We start from the raw sequence: 26478 nt of genomic DNA on the forward strand, positions 1-26478 counted from the left end.
TTAATTTTAACATAAACTGCATACTAAATCCTATTGAGTTTCTTTAATCAGTCTGAATGTTTGGTGCACTTATATTTTGTACTTGTCAAAATGCAAGACAGATGCAAACTTGATAAGCCAAAAAAAGGAAGAATATGATAAACCATCAACATCATCCCCAGAAAGAACTTGTTTATGGATGCATGAGTCCATGTCATGATTGAATTAGCTTGATATTGACATGTCAATTCAACCAAAAGTTTAAACTAATAGGTATCACTCGATTCTCTAAATAATCATCGATGTGTAGTTAATGTTTTTAGTGCTCTTTTTGATTATTTTTCGTATATAAATATTTCCTGAGACTTTCTGTATTAGTAGTAACACTTAGTGTGGTAGTTCTTAGACAGATAAGAAGCTTTAGCATTTGAACCTGTGGTTCTTGTCGAGGAACTATTCACATGCTGTTCAGAAGGGATTGTTACTTACAGCCGCGCAATTATTCTAAGCAACTTTTTCTTGTAATCCTCTGCCCAATGGCCCTCGAAGTTGTGGAGCTTAAATTACCAAGGAAGCTTGCCTTACATCATGGAAGATCTACAAAGGATAAATAGGAGTCACAAGAATCACATGCACTACCAGCTCTTATTAAATTGTATCCCCTCACAAGTTTGGACAAGTGTGCAGCTAATAGAGGAGAATGGAACTGATGTTGAAATGATGATGATACACAAAGTTTCAGGAAGAGACGATGACTGGTCCAATGAGGAAGATGATGGACTGTCTCCAGTCGTTGTTCCTCGTGTTCTGTGTGTGTGACCTCACACACACTTTGCATCTTTCTTCTTGGGGTGAACAACACATTAAAACCAACTGTGTTGACTGTGCTCAGTACCCTTGGAATCTTTCTCTCTAACCCATGCTTTTCTGGTTGGGTTGGATATTAAATGACACAAAAAAGGAGCCTGTTCTCTTGGTGTTGTTTAATCTGCCTTTGCTTCATATGCCTTCTTCCTTCAGCTGCACTTCCTTACCCTTTCTCTCACATTTGCCTCTGGAACTCATGGCCAGTTTGCTCACTGTGGTGGTGGTAACACTGCTCTGTGTTAGGAGCGGAGGGGGAGGTGCCATAGCACAAGCGGTGCAGCACCATGTGGTAGGTGATGACCTTGGCTGGGATCTTTCTTCCAATTTGGCTGCTTGGTCCAAGGATAGGATCTTTAGGGTCGGAGATGAGATTTGTAAGACACTCTATCCTCTCTCTCTTTCTCTCTCTCTCTCTCTCTCTCTCTCTCTCACATACACACATTTATCCTTGTTTTCTCTTGTTTTTTCTTCTTTGGAACTTACATGCAATCCATAGATATCTTAAGGTGCATCTTTTTTTATAATAGTAGTAGACACTTATTCTTCATAATATATTGTGTTTTGGAATACTTGTCTTGTGCCCAAAAAAAAGATTGTTAAAATAAACATTTATATTAATTGGTTTCATGCTATAAACATTTTAATATTAGGTTGTGATGTAGTTGTTGTGAAATTTAACTATTTTATGTCGATATTATTCACCATTAAATCTCTTACCGAGGAACAAACTCGTGCATATACTTCAAACTTCTGGAGGCCATTCTTCTTATTGGTGGCTCAGAGTAGAAGCAGAAGGGCGTTTACAAAATTGCTCCTCCACCATCTACTTGTGGGCACAGTTTGAGTGCAGAAGATCTGCACTTAGTCTAGATTTAGATCGACAATATAAGCATATGATAATAGTTTCTCTAGATGTTAAAACTGAGATGATGATACAAAGAGATCTAAAAGGAGATCTTAAGAAGCCTTTACTGATAGATCATCTTATGTTTGGCAGGGTTTGCGTATGCAGCAGCCGAAGAGAGAATCCTCGAGCTACGGAGCAGCGACAAGCTCGAGGAATGCGATCTCGACGACCCCATCGGCATGTACACCAGCGGCGTCGATAAGGTGAGACTCGACGGAGAAGGGGCGCGCTATTTCGCCAGCTCTACTCCAGAGAACTGCAAAAACGGGCTCAAGCTACGCGTGCGTGTAGTGCCTCGGGCGACAAACGACGAGCATACAAGGTTTGCAGCAGTGAGTGCGGAGGCGGCGGCGGGGCCGGTGCCGTCCGCCTCGGCTCGTCTCAAGGTGCCTCAGCTCTTGTGGATTGCCTTCGTGATTGCTGTCGCCATGTGGTTTTAGCTTTGCGTAGTATTTACTGTCATCTGAACTTTGTCCAACTTTAGTTAGTGCTGGTTAAGTCAACGTTGATTAGAGTTAAGTTATTAGATTAAATTGATATCTGGTATCATATATGGTAACCCTATTCCTATTAGAACCGAAACCTAAACTAAAACTCAACTATCCAAGCCTCAGTGCGATCGTCCCCTACGTTCCAACAGTCTCAACGCTCTTCTTATTTGAAACTCTTAATTTCACGAACAGGAAACGAGCTAGATATCTCTTTATTGATACTATAACAATGAATTTTCTTATACTTTTTATTCAGTCACATACATGATTTTTCAAAATGATTTTAGGTTCCATTGTATATATCAAAGTTAGATTTAGTAATAGTGATTAGATTCTTGAAGACTAGAGTTAGAATCGATGATTCTAGTTGTCCCCTGATATGACGGACTAAGTATTCTCGCTTTCTTTATTTGAAACTCTGATTCCACGAACAAAAAGTGCTCTAGATTTCTCTTTATTGATACTATAATAGCGGACTTTCCTATGCTTCTATTTAGACACAAAAGAAAAAGAGCATGTTTGCATGTCAATTTCTTACTTGTTTAGATATCTTACTTGATATTGCGGGATGCTACTACCGATGAAGCCACCCATGCTTCAGAGCGAAGGATGTTATCACTGTTTGTAGTAGGAGAGGAGTATAGTATCGGGAAATTTGGATCATAATCACAGAAAAATAAAATTTTAAATTTTTTTGTAGAAATTTTTTTTCATTATTGTGCGAAGATTGATGCGTAAAAATCCGTAAAATCGAAATTTGTACATATATAAAAGATATGTTATATAGGAAGATTATATATTCCTAAAAACTTATAGATATGTGGGCGACGATGAAGAAAGTCAAATGTCCTCCTCTCTAGTAATGATCTATACAACACATGCTGCAAAGATGCTCCTCAAATTACTGTAAAATCATCATTTTCTACGTGCACCTCATGATGAAAAAGGGGCTGACCCTTTTTGCTATCCAAATGTTCCAAATTAGGGCTATCGGCTAAGGAAGAGAAAGAGAGACGAGTATAGGAGGTGGCAGCCAAAAGGGTATAGTCTATGCCTCTTTGGTTCCCTCCTATTTATAGAGATCTCATATCAACTAAATCCTAATGGATTTTGCTCTCGTAAGATTGGTTGACACCCTCGATGACTGATTGTGTTAGATCTAGAATTTTTAGGTCTATAAGATTAGTATGAGTACTCATATAAGACATTCTTAGTATTTCAAGTCTAAAGACTAATTACATTATTGAGACGTCGTAATCGTTATCTGATAATAAGGTATTATTAACCATCCAACATTTCGTGAGCGGATCAATCAGTGAATTTATTCTCCAATGAGTTCTTGTACTATATCTCTAGTGTCCTCACATGAGCAGCTATAAGACCAGTCGTCTCTATCATATGGATGAGTAAATAACACACTAATCTATTCAGTTATCTTGATGTCTCTATCAAGTAACCTATGACCAAAATTATTTAGGTTTAAAGGTGAATTGATATCATTATTGTGATATCATCACGATCCGATTCCTATTGCATATATCTATGAACATTACAATATATGTAACATAAAGTGAGAAAAATATCAATAAATAATAATAATAATAATAATATTAAGAAAAATATCAATATATTATATCATACACGTATCATCATTCATGTAATTAGTTTATAAGATACCTTTAACTAGCACATAGGAGGTTGCTATCTTCAAATAGGGGGAGATGTCATCACTATTCGTGAGATGAGATAAATAAAATAGTTCGTCGTCATTGGATACGAGAGGATGCCACCACTATTAGCAATCGAAGAGGAGTAAAGGAAAGAAAAGGAGCGTTGGTGGTCGTTGCCTAGTTACACTCATTCAGTGTAATTCTCGTGTAATCCTCCTTTGCCATATCTTAAACTCGATATGCTTTGCACAATTCGATCTAAATGATTTGAACTTGGATCGAGACCCTAACTGAACCAAATCAACTCTTAGAGAAATCAGATTTAAATCAGGTTATCGATTCAATAAAAAGAGTCGACTCGAGTTCATGAGTACGTTTGATATTTAAAAAAAAGATGCCTATAGTAAAAACTAAATATAGGGACAAACCTTGTTACTGGTTTCTTTTGGATAGATTGCCTAAACAAATATGTTATTTTGAAACTTAGAAATAAATAGAGGTTTTTCTCAACTCGATCATCCATTAGTGACGCTTAGGCTTGACCACGGTTCTAGAACATCGATTTTGTTTTCGCGGAATCATAATTAAACTGAATTATCCAAGTTATGGTTATGGAATCGAACCAGAAACTCTTGGTTTTAGTTTTGGTTTCGATTTCAATTATTATGAACCATTAAATATTATTATTTTTTAATTTAAAAATCCAGAAATTTATTTTCCAAAAATTTAAAAATAGATGCATAACTATAATGAGCAAAGCTAATATAAAAAAATAAATCAAACTAAATACCTCTTTAGAAAAAAAAAAATAAAACTATACAATTTTTAATTAAATATGTTAAAATTTTTTAGGGTAAATTGTCTGAACAAATATGTTATTTGGGTTCCAACTCGATCATCCGTTATTGACCCATAGGCTCAACCACAACTCCGAAACCATCGATTCCGGTTCGAATCATTAATTATTATTATTAATTTTTAATTTAAATTAATTTAAAAATTTATTTTTCAAAAAAATTAAAAATAGATGTATACCTATAATGAGCAAAGCTGATAAACTAATTTTTTTTAATCAAACTAAATACCTCTTTTGTATTATATAATATCTTTTAATCGACCTAAATATACTCACAAGATTCGAACACAAATTCTGCAACTATTACCTCTCTCTTTTTTGTTTTATTTAACCAATTTGATACCGGAACTGTGCGTTTTTAAAACCCTAACGGAGCTGGAACCGGCAGAACATTCCGACAGCCTCAGCGCGGCCGTCCCCGACGTTCCAATACTCTCAGCTTGCACCACGTTCCGATAGCCTCAGCGTGGTTGTCCTCCACTTTCCAATAGTCTCAGCGCGGTCGTCCCCCGAGATGATGGACCAGGTATTCTTGCTCTCCTTTTTTCCGTCTTAGCGCGGTCGTTCGATGGGCCTCTTTTTATTTTCGTGTTTCCTTTGCCTCGACGACCCGTCGGTATGAGCACTCGCATCCGCTGGGTTGAAAGAAAAAACCTGCTTCATATACAGATCCTAACTTCTAATGCATCCCCTGCTCCTTATCTTTATTCTGATCCAGGCTTTGAATCTACTGCTGACTCTAAAGAATATGCACCACTTACTTAATCTAGAAGAAAGTCACTGGTCACCTCAACTACACTTTAAGAACATTGAATTTCGTCGACAACACAAGCATCGAACCTAGCCTGCGCAGGAGCAAGTCATCATGTGAAAGGACTGGGCGATGAAGAACCAACCCCTACCACTATGTCTTGTTAATACAAATGAGCCCTTAACGTAAAGGAAGCCTTAAAGAAGGCATTTTTGAGTCGCTGACCAGAGGTTTCATGGAGCTAATTGCAAATTACCTATCTTGTACACTGACAGCTGTTCTAATGCATTGTTTTCTTATAGACATATAGACCTGGGGAGGAGAGTAATACTGATCTTTGCCATATCCTTGCTCTAGTTTAGGCAGTCCATCCTTCGGCGTCGGGCTTGGATTTAGACGGGGAGGTTTTTGTAATTTTAATTTACATAGCATCTTTGTTCTCCTTCTTTTCCGTCTTTCCTGTGGTTTTATTTCTTTTAAAGATTATTATATCTGTAGTCATCCGTGCAAATTCGAAGGTTTGGATTTGTTTTTTTTTCGCAGCTAGCCTTCTAGTTTTAATACTTGCGTTAGTCTAATTTAAACTCATACTTTTTCTTAATTGATTCAGGATTCTTTCTTTTTCTGCTTCTATCTCTTTTCGTTTAATTCGATGCACTTGACTTTGAGGTTATAACTTTAATTAATAGATTTTTCTTGTTACTTAGTTAAACAGAAGTGTTAAATAGTGACTTTGGGTTGACGTTGGTGTAACGCATATTTTTTTTCCTTCTTAACAGGCAGCTTCAGGAGTTGTGAAGTATGTTCATTTTAACTTTTATACCTCAGAGGAGATTCGGAAGATAAGTGTAAAGAAGATCACTAAACCGGATCTCCTTGATGCAAAGAATAGTCCTATTCCGGATGGACTATATGATCCTGCACTGGGTCCGCTTAATGATAATGACTCGTGAGTGTTTATCGATCTAACTTCTCTATGAAAACAGAAAATAAGAAAACCAAAGTAATTACTGTGTAGACATTGCATTTTTTTTGGTTTGCTCATAATTTTTTAATTAACTGCTTAATCAACATTTTCGTGGAATGATGCTTGGAGTTTCCTAATAAGGTTTTTCTTTCACTTATTCCATTGGGAATACATTTGAGGGCTTTTTTTTTTTACCCAAAACTGTTTTTACTATGCAATTTATATACTGGTCTGCATTGTTTATGTAAGTGCATCAATAGATAGACTTATGATTTTCAGATGATCAAGTAGTTGTAAAGACCAGGTACAACATTTTATCTGGAAAATGATTTGATAACGGTAATATGTGCCAGTATACTAGTTTTGTTTTCCTCTTATACTGCACTAAGCTGACTAGCTATTAGATCACACCCATCAACCATCTACCGAAACCTTGATTATCTAGCTCTTCTCTTGTTATTCCTGTTTTCTTTTTGTGGTAGTGTTACTAAATTTTGATGATCCTACAATTGCATATGTTCCTTTCCTCTCTGATTGCATATGCTATTTTTGCATGTGTCTAGAAATATATGATTTTCCAAAAACTTCTATGGATTCTTGTTCTTTTAGACACAGAGACATTTATACAAGCCGTGTTCCAATGGTGTTTCCTTGCCTATGTGTTGGAAATAGACACTTCAGTTTTTTTTCGATGGTTTTTTATATGCTTTTAGAAATGTTGCACCTTTTGGAAGTGGATGCCAGAGCATCACCTAATGGGGTTGTGTATCGAGTAAGTTACAGGAACTTTAGTTGGGAATCTGACTATTTGCTTGTTGATGAGGACCAAAGAGTAGCTGTTATTGGAATTTGCATTGTTGACCGCCCACAGTTCTACTCAGTTTAATGGTCAATGCATCTCATGAGCTGCTATATTCCGACGGGAGATTGTGGACCTAGTCTTGTTGGTCGGTGCTAATCTTGTAGTCTGACTCTTGCTTTCGTCTGCGTTTGAGTCGCTTTGCACCAAACTTAACTGGTAGATTGCCATGTTTAAAAAAGATAACTGTTCAATAATCACAAGGCGTGCAATCACTCAAGCTTAGATATTTAGTTCTCCTTAGCTTCCTTAGCTCCTTTCTCTTGACATGTTGACTTGGGATTGGTAGGTTTTCTTTCCAAAGATGATTTCAGTGATACCTTAAATGTTAGCCTTCCCGCAGGATATAATTTCAGTTACGGCTTCCCTAAGACACTCCGGCCAGATCCATATCAAAGAGGAATACAAAGTTTCCTGCAACTGCAGCCTCCTTGAGACAACTGATCTCCCAGATCAAAGGGAATGACAAAGTCCCCATTAGATTTTGTTAATTGTTAATATAAATCATCAGAAGCATTTTATGATCAATGAACATTTTGTGGCTCAGATTACTCGTCATAACCTGACAAATGAATTCTGAGAAGTTGTGTTTATGAATTCACATTTTTCAATAATTTTCCATGGTGTTGAAAATTTGTTTTCATTTGATGCATTTTAATTACTGATTGCAGGTGCAAGTCCTGTGGCCAGCTTTCTGTTCGTTGCCCAGGTCATTGTGGTCACATTGACCTTGCAAAACCACTTTACAACCCATTATTGTTCAAGACCCTTCAGGGTCTACTTCAAATTACCTGCTTTTTTTGCCACAAATTCAAAATAAACGAAGAAAAGGTAATTCCATATGAGCTTCCCCTTTTCAGATTATTATTCTTTTATCAAGTTTATGTGTTGTTTCTTTGATTTTCTCATGATTCATTAACCTTTCAAACCATGACCAGGTAAAACGATACGTTGCCCAGTTGGATCTCATAGTGAAGGGTGACATTAATGGGGCTAGAAGTTTGGAAGCCAATACATGGAGTGAGATATTTTTTCCTGAGGAAGAAACTGCAGAATCCATAACATCAAATTTTGACAATGCAAATTCTAAGCATTTGACATGGACATCACTTCAACAATCTGAGGCTCTTTCTATTTTTTCTAAATTTATGAGGGAAAGGCGGAAGAAGTGTGATAATTGTGGTAAAAAAAATCCAACAATTAATAGTCCTATATTTGGTTGGCTTAACAAGGTACGCGATTATAACTTATTTTTATTAAAATTTTGAGTTATTAATTGTATCATTTGATCAGTCCATTATGTTTTTTTGGTCTATGTTTGTTTGGTTTGCATATTATCTGTAAGTTAAATAGAAGGGAATACTTGAAATCAGTGATTGAAAAAGACGCTCGGGCGAGGCGAGGCGAGGCCCGAGTGCCTCGCTAATCTCCCAGGCGACGCGCTTCAAACAAGCGCCGCCTGGGCGCTCGCCCGAGCCCAGGCGTTGGGCGCTTCGGGCGAGCGCCTGGGTAAACCAAGGCGACCGAACCAGGATTTTAGGTCTGGTTCGGTCCTGGTTCGCTTGGTTAGTTGGTTCAATCGAACCAACTAAACCGATATAACCCTTACCCAACCCTAACCCGCTGCCGCTGCCACTCCCAATCCCGATCCCGATCCCGATCTCGCCGCTGTCGCTACTCGCAAACGCTGCCGTTGTCGCCGCTCGCCGCTGTCGCTACTCGCAAACGTTGCCTCTGTCGCCACTCGCGCCTCCCGCTGCTCGTTGCTCCTGTCGCTGCTCGCCGCTGTCGCTGCTCGCAAACACTGCCTCTATCGCCGCTCGCGCCTCCCGCTGCTCGCTGCTCCTGCTCCCGTTGCCGCTGCTCGCAAACGCTGCCTTTGTCGCCGCTCGCGCCTCCCGCTGCTCGTCGCTCCTGCTCCCGCTGTCGCTGCTCGCAAATGCTGTCGCTGTCGCCGCTCGCGCCTCCCGCTGCTTGTCGCTCCCGCTCCCTTTCTCGCTGCCGCTGCTGCTGCCGCTACCGTTGCTCGCCGCTCGCCGTTGCTTCCTCGTTTCTCAGTCAGCTGGGTCAATATACAGTATACTGTTAATATTAAGTTTATTTGAAATGATTAATTTTCAATACTGTTAATAGATTTTCTTAATTTAATAGCATATTTTTATTTAAAATTTTAAATAATTATATTTATTAATTATATTATATATTTTTATATTTTAGCGCCTCGCTTCGCTCGGGCAAGCGCCTAGCGCCTCGGGCGTTTTTGGACCTTGACGCTTTTTGCCGCCTAACGTTTTTTAAATCACTGTTGAAATAAAATAATTAAAAAGGGCAAAGGATTGTGAGAAACAATATAGACATGGAGTGTAAACTTTCTGCAACTCAATTTCAGTTTTCAAATTCAAAACAATATAGACATGATTGGCATTGATATCGTCCTTATTTCACCAGCTTTTTCTTTTCCATCATCAGTTAGATTACTCTTCTGCTACCTTTTTTGTTACAATCTATTAGCTTTTTTTGCTCAAAAGCATTTTCATACATGTGAGATCATTGATGGAACTCAGAACTGAACCAAATTGATCATCTACTAAAAAAATAAAATGTATTTAAAATTAAATCTAACCCCTATAAATAAGAGAGAGATAAATAGGAACATTGACAACAAATCATATCCTTTATTAATGTCCCACTTATGGCAACAAATATCAGGTTACAGTGTATCCTAAATTTTGTGTTCTATGTTAAAATAATGAATCAAACCATGCTGATTTTGACAGAGGTGTTTGATAGATTAGATAATGTGGATCATTCTTTCCCTAGCATGTGTAAAGCTTATGTAAGTACTTGATGTTATTAGGATAAATTACCTTGAAGAATTTCATAATTTTTTCCACGGAGCTTTAAGTCTCAAGAAGTACTCCAAGATTTTTAGAGCTAATAATAGCGTACTGTTGTTTTAAATTGTGCCTGTGAGATTATGTTCATATCATCCTTCTTTGAAGCATACCTCTTAAAGAAAAGGGAAGTGCTTCAAGATATAGTTGGATTAACTTCTTCCGGTTGCTAAAGTTATGTATGAGCATGGATTTTAGAATACTCCATGGCCAAGCCAACTTGTACTCACTTGGAAAGGCTATCTTGGCATTAGTCTAGCAATGCAAGACTTGTTTTCTAGCATGTTACTTGTAGCCACTTGTGTTCTAGCATATCTCTATATGTGGCATTTATCTAGGTATTACACATTCATGTAACAAGTGAACAAAGTCATTTGATGGTGATTTAATTAGTTAGAACTTAAAAGAGATTATATTACGAGTGATTCTTTTAACTTCTGAAATTGGGTCTATTGTTTATTCAATCCTTCATCTGTTACTCATTACATGACATCCCAAGACACTCGATATGTGCTTGAAGCATCGGTTGAATTATCCAGCGGTCACTTACCATTTATATGATACTGACATATAGATAAGCGACTAGTGTAGCCCACTAGCAAAATATTTTTCATCTGTTATAATGATATTTTCTTTTTATAAATACCATGATCTGCCATTGGGGTCGGTTGGATGATCGATCTGTGGTTAATGTCTTTACCTACTAAATCATTATGTCTGAGGAAGTTCAAATACATGATAATACGTATTATAAATTCTGGCAGATCTCTTCATCTATGGGACGTTCCTTCAATCTTGTTCATAAAATTTTTGAGCAGTTAGTTTTCATTTCTTGAAGTGGCTTTTTTCATTGAGCTATAGCTGCATAGTTAGATGCTTTTTATTTTAAAATAAATTTGATTTTATTTATTGATTATTAGACTTATTGTCCATTCTGACTTAAGGTGTCCATAAGTTTATCTTTCTTTAAGATCATCCTAAACTGGAGGATGATTAGATCTAATTTAACTCCTGTGCTAGTGGATTAAGTATTAAATAGTTTTTTCCTTTTTTCTTGGCTAAAATTGTCTTTATATATGTAATTTGGGTTAAAGAAGGATATATTTGTCGTAGAATTTTGTATTAATCCTTTAATATAAATATTTGCAGACCACACAGGAATCTGATATACGAGCCAATTTCATCTTAGATTCTAGTCTGGATCAATCATCCAGTGAGGCAAAATATTCCAGCATTACTCAGTCAAGGGGAGAGAGTGCTTCAGAAATGGATGAAGAATCACCTTTGTCAAAAAAAAAAGTGAAATTAGGCGACTTGCCTCCTGAATTTATCAAACAAATGTCATCTTCTGGACAAAAGCATCTGTTACCTTCTGAGGTTTAAGCTACCTTTCAGTTTTTAACATGTCTTCCTATGTATTTGTTTTAGTGCAGTACTAATTGGATATTTTTCTGTCTTTTGATAACCTCAGGTGGAATTTATTTTAAACAACTTGTGGAAAAATGAGGCAAATCTCTGCATGCTTATATCCGACATTCACTGTAAAAACCTGAGTATCTCTCGAGGGAACAAAGGGTTTGCAATGTTTTTCCTGAAGACTCTTCTTATTCCACCGAGCAAGTTCCGTCCTGCTGCTGGGGCTTCTGGTCGTGGGGTAAGAAATCCTATGTCTTTTGTTACATTCTAATATCTTGTTTGGTTTTGGTTTTGCACCTAACAATAAACTTAAAATTGCATGGACTTAAGAAAAATGTGGTTATAACTTTTGCACAATATGTGCTTTCAAAAACTTGGGATAAAACTGTTGTGTTGAACAGTCACTTATTTTGTAATGAGCATCTGAAATCTGTAATGTGTTTCTAGCACTGCTGACAATATCTGTGCAAATTCATAATGTGGATTTGGTACCGGTGCAGGATCTGTGGAAAAGCTCATCTTTTTCCACTTATAATCAAGGATTGCCTCACTTTCCCCTTGTTGGTGCTTGGCCGGATTATTATGGTACATCAGTAGGGTTGGTGCACCAACCGGTACAGAAACTGTGCTGTTGGGGAAAAAATGTCAAAAACGGAAAAAAGGATAGTGGAAGAGCAGGTGCTAAGACACAGTGCTACTGGACGAAAAATGCAGAAAGTGAAAGAGATATGACAGGGAAGGATGGGGGAGCATACAGTTATGTTAGGGTAGTGTTCCAAAGGATGGGAGAGAGAAACATAGTACAAAATTAAACTCTTATGGGCTGGGTGGATTTCAATTTACTTATTTGGAACTAAACAAAATATAGTAATATATTGTAGTCTGCTCTCTCATCCATGGTTGAATTAGGATATGCTGTTCGGTACGGGTGGTACACTGCTGAGACTCCATTGCTTAGGATGTTAAGTTGGATGATCTCTGGCGATCTTTCCAGAGCTTCAATGGGATCTGGATTTGGGAATTGGCGGGCTCTTCATTGCTGGTATAGGCTGACATGTCATTTATACATGACATCTCAAAATGTACCTTGCTGAATTGACCTAAATTGTGTTCTTGTGATGGCCCAGGTACCTGATCTAGGGTTGACTAAGCCTTAATAATGCTCGGGTTTATTGAAGAGGGTTAGGTTCAGGTTACATTGTAAACAACTTCATGGTACAGCTTTAATTTCTGGCTTTCTATTTACACTTTGAAGTTACTTCATATTAATTGAGAGAGTTTTGCAAGGAATGATGGATGAAAAATAATTTGACTTGTATTTTTTATGCTGTTTGTTTGAAAAGTAGTAGGTGACAAAAAAGTTGGCCTAAACTATTATGTAAAAAATTTAGGCCATGACAAAGTTATTATTTGATTAGAGCTTTTGATCCGTTTAGGTGTGCTTCTAAAAAGCTAATACCAGCACATTTGTTTAGATGTTTACATACTTAAAAAAGCTACCAGCACTTTCAATCTTTTGATCTTTTTTTATTGCGTTCTCAAGTGCGTACCTAAGCCTAAAGTTTTTGCTTAGTTGTTCAGAAACTACCAGCAACGTCAGCTTCCTTATCCTGATCCTGATCTTTTCATGTACTGTTTCAAATTGATAGTTGTAACTTCTTTACTTTTCAAGTCTTGCTGTTATGTAGGTACTGGAACATCCACAAAATACTTTGCTGAGTAAAGTTCAACAAGCCAATATTGCTTTAAAGAATTGTATTGTTGCTAATCCTGATCATCCTGATATTTTGAGGAGCTGGATGGACCTTCAAAAATGTGTGAATGTGTTGTTTGATAGCACCAAGGGCTTTGGTATGACATTTTTATCAACTTTTGATTGCATTTTCTTATGTTTGTTGTTGAATTCCTTTTTTGGTAGTGAAAAGATGACATAAATGATACAGAGATGGCAATCTTCTTGATAGATATTTTGCTGTGGGTTTTATGCTGCATACAAAATTTATGTTAGGTCATGCATCAAAACTTGCGAATTTTTCGCCCTTTGTAGAATGATTTTGCTTTATTAGTATCAGTAAATTATAAAATCATATATTCTGGTACCCAATACAACACTCCCATTTTACAGTTTATAGCTAACAAACTAATGTACGTGCCTTGTACTTGGCAGTGGACCTAACTAATTCGTGTTGGCAATTAAATGTCCTTCATTGGCCATGAAAGACAATAAATACACCATAAATGCAATAAATTATTTAGGACAGTAATATGCTGATATAGATTGGTATGATGTGGGAAGGATATAGATGACTTGGAAGGCACTTTCTCTTAAACTAGATGGATATGGAAACACATTAGTAATTTAGAACATAACAGGAACATAATATTTAATTACAACAATTATGGAATATATGTTATATGTTTAGCTAACTTGATTCAACCTCACTTGAATCCGCCTCACCTTGCCTTCTTTTGTGTTAGAACAAGAAGTTTATTCACTTATTATTTTCATATAAAGTTGCTCATTTATGTCTTTTAAGTATGATTCTGAAACTTGATTGCGTGTCATTCAGGTGGGCATATTTTCCTTGCCCAAATTAGAGGCCACATATTATTTTATCTTTCCTGTTTTGAAAATTATTTATGCATTGTATGGCATTCATCAGTTCTCTTGTGGATGTCGAATCATTGTTATCTTATCATATATGTCATCTTAATGGCAGCAAAAAGCGACAAGGAAGCAAGTGGCATACGCCAACTGTTGGAGAAGAAGTCGGGTATTCTACGACAGAAAATGATGGGAAAGAGGGTTAATTTTGCTTGTCGGTCTGTTATATCTCCAGATCCCTACTTAGCTGTCAATGAAATAGGGATTCCTCCTTATTTTGCATTGAGGTTGACATATCCTGAGGTAAATCTTGTAAAATAGATTAAAGATATGATTTCGTGACTTATTTTGTTGATTCTTTCTTGTTTGCGTGCACATGTGCATAAGACTGCACTTGATGTTAATTTTTTTTTTAAACTTATACATGTTAGAGGAGTTATTACTCCGGGTTCATGTTCAAAACTGCACTGCAGGTGTCATGTTGTTTTTTATTTAATATTGATGTTTGGATATTACTTTGGCATCATTTGTCACGCCTTTTTGTTAATCTGGAAGGTGGCCTATCGAATTTGTCTAAGTAGAGTCGAAGCTATAGGGACTCTATTTCTGGATTTTGTTTCCTAAGAGATAATCATATAAATGTGCATATACATAAAACTGAATTTCATCTTATTTTTCTCATTGTACTAAGGTTAAGCATAATTATCAATTTTTGATGTGCTTATCATTTACTGTTGTTATTGTTTTGTCCTACACAGTTCACACTATCATTTTAATTATTGATATTATTTCATTATTATACCAAATATTTTTGTCTGCAGAGAGTGACACCCTGGAATGTTAATAAACTGCGGTGTGCTATAATCAATGGTGCTGATATTCATCCAGGAGCTACACATTATAAGGACAAGGAAAGAATGTATAAATTACAAGCAAGCCAAAATATGCGGAGTGCAATTTCAAGAAAGTTGCCCACATCTAGAGGAATGACTGCCCAACTTGGAACGGGCCCAGAATCAGAATTTGAAGGCAAGGTTGTGTATCGCCATTTGCAGGATGGAGATATTGTGCTTGTTAATCGACAGGTAATCAACATGTTGCCTATTGTTTTCTTCAACAATTGTGTTTTTTCGAATGGAGTTTGAAGTAAAATGATGGCCACTGGTGATTACATCTTGTGGTGGAACTCTTTTTCTTTTTTGATTTGTCTTTTCATTTTATTGATGATCTGATGTCTGATAGACAGATTAGTTTTTTGGTTACTAATATCTGATTGTCTCCTTGTGATACTAATTGTCAATCAGGCATTTATGCTGCAAGAGCATGAGTCTAGCATTTTGACATTTTCATAATGTTGAAGGAGCATCTGTTCCCATATTAACATCCAAAATGTCAAAACATATTTTAAATTTTAAGCAATTCATTGTAAGTCCATTGGTAATTATTCCATATTTCTCTGACTTTTGAGAGCGAGCCTTTGTGCAATTTTCAGATTGCTCAGCTTTACACGCACTACTCAGGATTGCAATGATCTGTTTTGGATAGCTGAAGAATGTGTACTGAATGAGGACAAATCAATGCACATTGTCCAACAACTTGTGATTTGGGCAACTAGTTTGTCCAGAACAACGTGGCATTTAAAATAGGAATTTGCATTCATATCCTTACAAAAGTATAAGTGATGTGTATCACTTGACAGAACTTTTCAATGTCTGTAAGCCTAAAAAAAAAAAATGTTTGATAGGAATTAAACTTAAAAGGAGCTGTCCATGACATGTAGCTTGGCAGAATTTGAGTTGAAAAGATGTTACAAATTGATGAGTTTAAGGAATTGTGCACCGAGTTCATGACAGTTGTGGAATGGAACAGTATGTGGTTTGTGTAAGTGGCAATTGTTCAGAGAATGAAACTCAGTCAACTTGTGAGGAATGATGATGTCCCAATCAACTGAACTACCTTGAAGGAACTTTGAATACTAAAGATTGGCCCTCTAAGCATACCTTCACCCAAGGAATGTTGTGTGAGTCAGTTTCTATATACAGGATTCATCAACTTTGATATCCATGGTAGGTAGACGCATTGTACAATATCTTATAACTTTCTAAGGAAATGCATACATGCTAGGTTTCACATTAAGCATCTTTTGCTCCTATGACTCCGTTGAATCTTTTTATAGTTCAAAGTTTGGTTGTTTAACTCAGCAATGGATAATTGTACTTCTGCTAGCTTCTGTTTGGGTTTGATCCGAGCTTATGACACTTTTTCTATTTGTCAATGATAATTGTTCTTTTTCATTTGCTTAAAGTTAATATTGCTAAGATAGCTAGTATTCTTGTCTTGCATAAAATGTGAAATTGGTTCATGAGGTTCCAGGCTGACAGCTATGTATAGGGATTTTTTTTTTGTTCTATGTTTTTTAAGTCTTGTAACTAGTATCATGTCCTTGCTTGTCTGGTATGGTGGTACTTTAATTATTGTTACATGATGTGGACTTCCTCAAATGATTGTGATGTTAAACTGATCTATTCACTATAGAAGTTATGAGTTTGATTCTAAATACAGCCTTTGCTTTCTACATCACCATAAATGAACATTGAATGTGATCGAAATCCATGCCAATGGAAACACTTATACTGATTTGATTTGTAGCTTGAGCTTATTTGTTGGTGAAAGGCTCTAGAAAATTGAATTGGGTGACCATAAGCGGGTCCGCGTTGAAACTAGAGAAGTTAGAATTGTTATTACCACATGGGCCTCCATTGTCATTCTTGTCAGTTTATAATGTTATAAATTAATTAAAGTGGATTTACTAATAATCCTTTGAATCATGGTTTACCTTAAAGGTCCATATCGGTATATCGACCAACTGTCGGTACAATATGTATTGATCCGTACCAACATACCGACACATGATATGGTGGGGCATACTGATAGACCGGTATGTACCGCTTATATCAATCCCCTATCAGATTGGTATGTATCGCTCAGTATGGGTCGACGAACCTTGTTTTGAATAATCTGAACAAAAGTATGATGTTCAACAAAATTATGTATTTTTTTCTTAGGAGCATGATCTATTTTATAATTCCAAAATTTTTATTGAGTCATGATTTTTTTTTAAAATTTTGCAGCCTACCCTTCACAAGCCCAGTATGATGGCTCATGTTGTTCGTGTGTTGAAAGGAGAAAAGACACTTCGCATGCACTATGCAAATTGCAGGTTCTATATCATTTTTATTTGTGTTTGCATTTTTTTTGGTTAGCTTGGAGTTCAACAAAGAATGATATATTCTTGTGTTTGCAGCACATATAATGCTGATTTTGATGGTGATGAAATGAATGTACACCTCCCACAAGATGAAATTTCACGTGCCGAAGCCATTAACATTGTTAATGCGAACAAACAATATATTGTTCCCACTAGTGGGCACCCTATAAGGGGGCTAATTCAGGTAAAGTGATTTGAAGATTAATTTTAATTTTTTTCAGTCTCAAACTCTTGATGATGTATTTAGGTTTTATATATATATAAGGTTTTTAATAGTGTCAAATATCTGCCTGTGGTTGATTCTTCAGGATCATATCGTAAGTGCTGTACTTCTGACAAAGATGGACACTTTTTTGACCCGTGAAGAGTATCATCAGCTTTTATATGCTTCCAGTGTCCCTCCTACTTCATATTCTCAACGTAATAGATTTGGCCAAAAGGTTTCAGTGTCATGGTCTGATTATGAGATACAGCCTCTTCCCCCTGCTATTTGGAAGCCAACACCACTATGGACAGGAAAACAGGTTGTGTTTCCTTTTAGGCTGCTTAACATGAGTCCTTTGCTGTCTAAAATGTAAAATGATCTGAAGACTTTACATCCAACTTTTGCTGATGATTTTTGTAATTTTATAGGTTATTACTGCAATCCTTAACTTTGTTACTAGAGGTCGCTTGCCACTTACTATTGAAAAAAGAGGAAGAATACAAAAAGAGTATATCGGGGAGGATCATACTTTACTTGTGTTGCATATTCACAACAATGAGCTCGTACATGGAATGATTGACAAAGCACAGTTTGGAACTTATGGTTTAGTCCATGCAGTCCATGAACTATATGGTCCAGATGTTGCGGGAACGTTGCTTTCTGTATTTAGTCGCTTATTTACTTCTTTTCTTCAGGTTAATTTTGCTTAGCTATTATCAAAGTTTTGGTACTTTTTTTCTTTCTTGTACTGTGGGCATATATAAATGACATTCTGATTTCAGATTCATGGGTTCACTTGCGGAGTAGACGACCTTCTACTCAGTCAGAAATCAGATATTGAGAGAGAGAGAATATTAAAGAAAAGTGAAATACAAAGTGGAGAGGTCCATATGCGTTTTACCAGAACTAAAGATGGTGATGGAGGTTTGTTCTAAATAATCATCTATGATCTAACACTGTATTCATGTTGCATATTTGGTCGAGAAGGTGTCTGTCACATAATTCCATGTATGGTTATCTTCACATTAATTTTTTTCTTAGTCTCTCTCCTAGAGATTCATATTTTACATATGTTTCTTCTCTCGTTTAAATTTAATGTATTGCCTTCTTCATTTTCCTCTTTCTGTGCTTGGATTAATGCACCTTCTAGATGTTTTCTTTCTCTAGAGGAAATAAGAAAGATTAAATTTACAGTCTGAAAAATTATAGCCTTTTCCCTAATCATTTATATTTTGTAATTTGTCATGCACCCTTATTCATAGATCAATCAACTTAAATCAGTGTATTTTAATGCTAAAATGAAAGATTTTGCGTCCTATTTAAATTTTGTTTATGCTCGATACCTTTAAAGTTTCCGAAGTTTGCTTGTTTATATTTTTTTATTTTTGGCTAAAACCAAAGAGATTTTGATGTATTTTGATAAATGTATAATTTTTAAAAGATAAAAGCTGAACTGAGATTTTAATTTTGTTGGGTTTGGAGATAATATTTGCTTTGTGCAATGATTCCAGGAGTTTGATATCATTTAGAGATAGTTATAGTAGTGTTCTCTTTAAAGTTTAAATATCTTAATTCATGCTCCTCTTGTATTATTGTCTTTGCATGTATAGATCCAATGAAATTGCAAAGGGAGATTGAGAAAGTTCTACGTGGTAATGGAGATTCAGCAACTGCCTTATTGGACAGGATGATGTCAAATTCTCTGAATAGTCTGACTTCTGAAATAAATCAGACCCTATTTCCTAATGGATTGTTGAAGCCATTCTTGAAGAACTGTCTCTCTCTTATGACCACTACTGGAGCTAAAGGTGGCTTGGTAAGTTCTCGTCACATTCTCTCCTTATTAATTTGTTAACTAGCTTAAACAAATCAATGTATGCCAATGTTCTTTATATGCTAGAAACTTTCTTTCATATGCAATTTGTATGTGGTTCTAGTCGTATTGTGGTGATCTTGAACACTGAATAAATAGGACTTTTATTATAGTTTCTGTGTTTGAAATAAAAATGATGTGGAACTATGTTTTTCTCTTTCTGTCACCAAGCAACACAATTTGGTTTTATAGTGGGTGTTGAAGAGCGCAAGTCCTACAGATGATATTTCTGGAGCATATGTGGCAAGTGATTCGGAGTCTCCATGTCTAGTAGCTGGGACTTGTGCTTCTTTGTCTCGGAAAACAAAGCTTGAGTTCTGAATTGAAACAACCTTTTTCTTCTTTTTGTTGCAAGAGATGCATTGGTGGTGGCCAAGATTTGTGGCTTCTATGTCACGTTAACTTGAAGTAATAACAATTTTATCACTTGGTAGTATTTTTGCATGTCAATATTGTGTTATCCATGTCTTATGGTCTATGGTTTACCAAATTTTCTTAACTCCTTTATTGGTAGCTGGCATGTTAGACAATCAAGGTTTTTCACTTGTTATTTTAACATCTCAGTGTTGCTGGGCTGCGTGTTGACCAGCATGAGCAGTAGATGAAAAAAAGAAGTTTCTATCTTCTTTTTCTGATGTACCATCATGATGGTGAATCATGAAGGGGAAACTTGTGGACCCTAGCATTTAGCTTTCTAAGCCATTTGTGAAGTGATCCGAGTTAACATTGGACATTAGGTCATATGGTCAGTTTGATTGCACTGCACTTGCAAATAAAGTGGAAAGGCTGGTGTCTTAAGTATTTAATGGTTTTACTGGTGAATGTTGGAATGGTAATTTCAAGTGCTAAGACCCATTAAAACTGAAACGTAGCAAGCTGTCCTATACTATAACAGACTTCACGAATTTTACATATGACACTCTAGGTCACACTTGCTAGCAAGGATTTGGCTTACTTTCAATGTTATGTGGGTGCCATAGATCTAAACAGATAAAAGAAAAGTGTTGATAAGCAAACATGTGGGCAAATTACCAGCCTCACCTCACAGAGGCACTTGAATTTGGGTTTACTTCTAATCACAGAGGCACTCGGCTCGCAGCACCCCTCGTCGATCTAAGATATGTTGAAGTTTACTTCTATGTGTTTCTTTCCTTTATTTTAAGTTTACATTGACCTTTATATTATTGCTGAATTTGTTCATATATTTGATCTTAGTCCTAGTTAGTTGAAGTTTCAAGTTATTCTGTGTATGCTCAAGTTTAGCAAGACACACCAATTGAAACAATATTATAAGCAAACAGTGTATATTATGAAAGGTTTTGCTGTAACCATCATTTCAAAGAGGAAACCAATTAGAGTTGATCCTTTATGCAGACCTGTAGGGTTAGCTTTGAGTACTTATCTTGTTGTACTGGTAATGGATATAATTATAATGCATATTCAGGATAAATTTCCATGTGCATGTTGTGATTTGAGTTTGTCTTGAATGTATAATAAGTTCATCCATCACCTGTGCAAGAAAATAAGCACATTGCTATATTTAATATTATGGTAAACCTAGTTTATAATTTGAATATCTATCCTAAATATGTAGTTTGCTAAGGGCTATTCCTGTATTCAGTAACAATTGTTGTCTCGTGGATCTGGGTTTTGAAGCAAAATTATGAAGATATTGATTATCTAGCATCAAAACGAACATGTATGCTTGAACATACATCTTTCTCTTGGGATTGGAATCTGCAAAATGTTATTTGTTATTCTTGCATTAGTTTTTGATCCTTAATTACTTGCCTCATATTTCACTAGTATGAGCGGAAACATGGAGCTTAGTCTACACTCTACAGTATGTCTGGAATGCAGAAAAAGAGATTTTCTTTCCCAATATGCAAAAATTTATTCCTTAATTCTGTACCAGTTATCATCTTTTACTGACCATCTGAATATTCTAAAAAACTTGCAAGTTATTTGATCTGGAATATGGTTGGTAATTGCAATTTCGTTCCCCTTCTTTGTAGGTCAATATGACACAAATTTCTTCTTTGTTGGGCCAACAAGAGTTGGAAGGAAAACGAGTACCACGTATGGTCTCTGGAAAAACATTGCCCTGCTTTCCTCCTTGGGATATTTCAAGTCGTGCAGGAGGCTTCATTAGTGATCGTTTTTTAACTGGTCTTCGGCCTCAAGAATATTATTTTCACTGCATGGCTGGACGTGATGGGTATATAGTGAATTTTGTACTTTATGCAGTTCAATTCAGTCATTATTAGATGTATCTTAGCTTTTTTTGTTATATTGCGTCTTAGAATACCTGTCTATATATGTGCACATCAGTTAGTGAATGTATGCGTGGATGCCATACTTGTATATCTTATGCTTTTTTTGTATATATTAGTTAACTCATGAGCGTTAATTTGTCAAAAAGCCTGTATCTGTCAGTGTCAATTTCTTGAACTCTTCTAGCATGTCGACTAACATGAAGTAAGTGCAGATTGGTTGATACAGCTATTAAAACATCTCGGAGTGGATACTTGCAGCGGTGTATTATTAAAAATCTTGAGTGTTTAAAAGTTTCTTATGATCACACAGTACGTGATGCTGATGGGTCGGTTATCCAATTTATATATGGGGAAGATGGTATTGACGTTCTTAAGGCGAGCCATATTTCTGAATTTAAAATGCTTTTGGATGTAAGGCTGTTAATTTTGTAAATTGTTATCTTGATTTTTGTGCTCTATCTGAAATATCATGATCATCATTTCAGAATCAGAAGGTTGTTTTGCAAAAATTCAGTGATCAAATTTCAGACACATCTTTGGCAAAGTCAAATGCTTATATTAGGGAGTTGCCATGTTCCTTAAGAGACAAAGCAACTGATTTTATTTTGAAGAATCAGAAGAGCTTTCCTCATCAAATAAATCAGAAGGACTTTATGAAATTAATGAAGCTCAAGTACCTATCAAGTCTTGCTGAGCCTGGTGAGGCTGTTGGTGTTGTTGCTGCTCAATCTGTTGGGGAACCATCAACACAGATGACGTGAGACATCTAACTTTTTCTAATACGTGTTTTCTGATAACTCTTATGCCTATCAACTTTTTACTTCTATGGGATATTAAATTTAGCAGTGACATTCTTAATTTTTTCCAGTCCTTGAAAGTTTGTAATGGAATGATGAGATATGTTGGTGATATTGTACTTCCTTTGAACATGATGCTAAGTTAAGCTGATTGGCTGAGGTTGTTGCATTTGACTTAAGTATACAAGTGTCCAAAGAATTTTGTCAAGTTCTCTATTTGCTAGGTACTTGGAAAAACCATAAGAATTTTAGAATATTGTTTGATATATGTAAAGTCTTTGCCTAGTTATGTTTTGCTGAAGGGTTGAAGTAATATGATATCTGATAGTTTCATCTGAATGAGTTAGTCTGATTTTAGAGAGCACAATCTTGTAAATCTGCCCTGCTGGTGGTATTATTTATTTTGTGTCAAAATCTTGTAAATTTGCCTTGCACAGCCTTCATGACATTTTCCGAGAGACTAAACTAAGGATACATGTTTCGTAATGTAGTGTAGATCTGTTTTATGTGTCATTTGATATAAGATGTTAATATTTTGTGCAATAATATATTTGGGTAACTATTTTGTACTAGGAGACTAGGTTTTATTGCTGACTTCTTTATTTAAGTGAGTTTGGAGAATGATTTCTTTATGATTAAGGAAAGCTTTCTGAAATGTTGTCTATCAAATCATGATATTTACAATGTTTTTTTTCTTTGTTTGCCATCAAGGCTTCTTTACTATGTAGGTGGAGAATGAATTTAAAATGTTTTGGCTCAGTGCACTTCGTAAAATATCATGTACTTATATAATATTGATTCATGTGTGCCTTGGCTAATTAAACACTAGCAACAAGATAATTTACTTCATGCTTGTCTCTTCCTTTGTTTTCCTTTCCTCTTAGAAAAAATAGAATTATCTTTCAAGATAGGCCCCTGATATCTTTATAAATTTATTTTGCTATGCACTATTAAAATAGATGATAAACTACCTGTGCTGTCTTATGCTCGTACTTGTTCATCTTGAACAATTCTACTTGCATCTTATGAGAAAACTGTTTGTTTTGGTTATCAGAAGCTATATTTCTGTTTCAGTGCTATACATTCTTATCAGTATCAGATGATTGCAATTTAACGTTTTAGTAGATTCTGTTTTTCAGGCTTAATACTTTTCATTTGGCTGGCAAGGGAGATATGAATGTTACATTGGGAATACCACGTTTACAAGAAATCTTGATGACTGCATCGAAGGATATTCGGACTCCTCTCATGAACTGTCCGTTGCATGTTTGGAAGACCAAGTAAGTGAAGGATTTAATTCATTGTGTCCTGAAAGAAATCATGTATGTGCACAAACAATGAAAATCATTTTTTTAAAATTAAATCTTCATGTTATTATTTTCCTGAAAGCTTTCTGGACTCTGATCACTTTTACATTATGTTCTATATCTTGCAGGGATGATGCCGAACGCCTTGCTGCAAAGTTAAGGAGGGTTTCTTTGGCTGATGTTGTGGAGAGAATGGAGGTCTGCACTGTACCATTTTCCATTCATGGGAATCAGATCTCAACCATCTATAAGCTAAAGATGACCCTTTATCCAAGTGAACTCTATCCTGCCTTTTCAGAATTAACATTAGAAGACTGCAAAGAAGTTCTCGAGACGACATTTGTTGAGGCCATGGAAGATGCCATCGCAAAACACTTGGATATGATATTCAGGATCAGTGACATTAAGGTTGCTTCTGGCAAGGAAGAGAATGATTTCGAAGAAGGGGTTGATGAAGATGAATCTAGAAATAAATCAAACACGGTGGAAGAAAATGTTGATGGTGGTGATGAGGATTATGAAAGTCTTGATGATCAAGGAACAGATTCTAGGAGGAGAAAACAGCAAGCAAATGATGAAGTAGAATATGATGATGGTATTGAAAAAGAGAGCTTTGTTGCAGCAGGCGAACATGATGAAGAAATGCAATCAGGATTTGAAAGCGAAATTGATCATGTTGAAGCAGACGAGGATTATCTTATGGGAGGGGGAAGTCCTGGGTTTGACATGGACATTGCAACACCTGAGAGCCCATCAAAAGCTGACTCTACACCCGTGTCAGAAGATGGCAAGAAAAAGTCAAAACTTACGGAGAAAGGCAAGAAGGAAACTAAGTCGAAGGCCGATAAGAAGGCCAGGAAGCCGAAAAGTAGCAAGAAAAAGATCAAGAGAACAATATACATGATGGCTGAAGGATTGAAATTTGAGGTTCACTACATCTTCAGAAGTGAACCACGAATTTTGCTGGCTGAGGTACTTTTCCTGCTAGTAATAACAAAGAAAGCTTTATATGCTTGGACTTCTTCCTGCATATGGTTGTTTGTAGCAATGCATGCTTAATTTTCTGTATCTATTTATTTCTGGATGAATAGTATAAATTTTTTCTTAACCCTATATTTCACATATTGATAATATTACGTTGTGAAATGAATAATTTAGTTTTTAAGATGATGATGTACTAGAATCTGCTTAGGCAAATGCTTACTTCGTTGGGTTTAGACTGATCAAATTTTTTAATGCAGATTGCACAGAGAACAGCCAAGCGTGTATACGTAAAGGAGTATAAGAATATTGAAAGGTGTTCATTGAAAGAAAATAAAAAGAGTACTGATCCATTCATGCTGCAGATTGCCGGAGTGAATTTCAACACACTTTGGGATTTGGAGGAATTTTTAGATATCATTCACATATATTCAAATGATATACATGCAATGCTTAATACCTATGGTGTGGAAGCAGCACGAGCAACCATTATTAAAGAGGTTACAGATGTGTTTGGATTATATGGTATACAAGTAAATATCCGACACCTCAGCCTTATTGCAGATTTTATGACTTTTCATGGAGGGTATCGGCCCATGAACAGGGTTGGAATGGGCGATTTCAACACCTCACCGTTTGGCAAGATGACATTTGAGACAGCAACTAAATTCATTATTGAATCAGCTTTCCATGGAGAGGTGGACACATTGGAGTCCCCATCAGCTAGCGTCTCCCTTGGCCAGCCAGTGAAGATGGGAACTGGCTGTTTCGACTTGATGCAGAATCTGCAGCTGTGATAATTGTGCAAATTGGTCTTGATTCTTCTTTTTTGCTTGTATTTAGTGGGTCAAAATTCATTATTTAGTATTATTGAGGGTTAGATTTTTGAAGTTTAGGTAGGCCCTTGTACATCTGCTCCTCATCTACCAGGGTGAATTTTTGAATGAGTTGCTAATTGGCAAAGCTCGATAAGATTTTATCTTCCCATGTGGGCACCATTTTCCCCACAAGTCCCATTCAGATTTTGAGTTTTCTTTCTGATGGGTACTTGCCAGTGAGATTGAGAATTAGCTTAAATACAGATTTATTTCAGCATCAAGCTGTCATATTTTTCTTGTAGCTGTACATGTTTTATTGAATTCATCTAATTTATTTTGTTGATGACTGGTGACTTGGCTGTGCATGATTAATTCATCTATCATGAGGTTATCTTTTACTTCTGTTCATCTTGTTCATATTAACTTTATACGTATGTATGTATGTCTACACATCACACAGATGGCCTCCATCTTTTTTGTTGTCATGGAGTTGACTAGATACTGAGATAACTTTTCCTTGGTTATGATTGCTCTACTATCTGCTTAATCTCTCCTCTCATCTCTTGATGCTGTGGGATGATCTTTCTCGCATTCGTCTGTAAGTATTAGACACGTATACAACTGCAATTAGCTTATGATTTAATGGAGAAAATAATATACTTAAGTTCTGTGTTTAAAGATGTAAATAGGA

At 36.1% G+C, this 26478-nt stretch overlaps 1 protein-coding gene and 1 non-coding gene across 4 annotated transcripts; both read left to right on the forward strand.

Moving 5' to 3' along the window:
• The first annotated feature begins 951 nt into the window (after positions 1 to 951).
• On the forward strand, positions 952 to 2290 carry LOC103979975 (uncharacterized). Its single transcript, XR_010496551.1, has 2 exons — positions 952 to 1220; positions 1844 to 2290. It is a non-coding gene; the product is annotated as an uncharacterized LOC103979975 (transcript).
• Positions 2291 to 5127: 2837 nt separating this feature from the next.
• On the forward strand, positions 5128 to 26130 carry LOC135633550 (DNA-directed RNA polymerase I subunit 1-like). Of its 3 annotated transcripts, none has more exons than XM_065143119.1 (21): positions 5128 to 5296; positions 6301 to 6470; positions 8019 to 8178; positions 8286 to 8579; positions 11391 to 11618; positions 11713 to 11895; positions 13346 to 13508; positions 14378 to 14565; positions 15084 to 15347; positions 17394 to 17482; positions 17567 to 17714; positions 17839 to 18054; positions 18164 to 18430; positions 18518 to 18659; positions 19346 to 19551; positions 21624 to 21826; positions 22097 to 22295; positions 22370 to 22641; positions 23821 to 23961; positions 24117 to 24960; positions 25230 to 26130. In XM_065143119.1, exons 1-21 carry the CDS (start codon positions 5285 to 5287, stop codon positions 25764 to 25766), a joined length of 4926 nt encoding a protein of 1641 aa, XP_064999191.1. In that variant the 5' UTR covers positions 5128 to 5284; the 3' UTR covers positions 25767 to 26130. The 3 variants fall into 3 exon arrangements, with proteins under 3 accessions (XP_064999191.1, XP_064999199.1, XP_064999208.1); XM_065143127.1 differs by having other exon boundaries at positions 22097 to 22259; positions 25230 to 25958; XM_065143136.1 differs by lacking the exon at positions 25230 to 26130 and having other exon boundaries at positions 24117 to 24186; positions 24287 to 24423.
• Positions 26131 to 26478: the final 348 nt, after the last annotated feature.

This window comes from Musa acuminata, chromosome BXJ1-3 (genome assembly GCF_036884655.1).
Source record: "Musa acuminata AAA Group cultivar baxijiao chromosome BXJ1-3, Cavendish_Baxijiao_AAA, whole genome shotgun sequence".
Classification (NCBI taxonomy): Eukaryota; Viridiplantae; Streptophyta; class Magnoliopsida; order Zingiberales; family Musaceae; genus Musa; species Musa acuminata.

What these genes read in the sequence shown, in the direction of transcription:
- LOC135633550 (XM_065143119.1), top strand. An exon ending in TATTTACTTCTTTTCTTCAG is followed by an intron (nt 18,431 to 18,517) that starts GTTAATTTTGCT and finishes TTCTGATTTCAG; the next exon opens with ATTCATGGGTTCACTTGCGG. An exon ending in GAACCATCAACACAGATGAC is followed by an intron (nt 22,642 to 23,820) that starts GTGAGACATCTA and finishes TCTGTTTTTCAG; the next exon opens with GCTTAATACTTTTCATTTGG.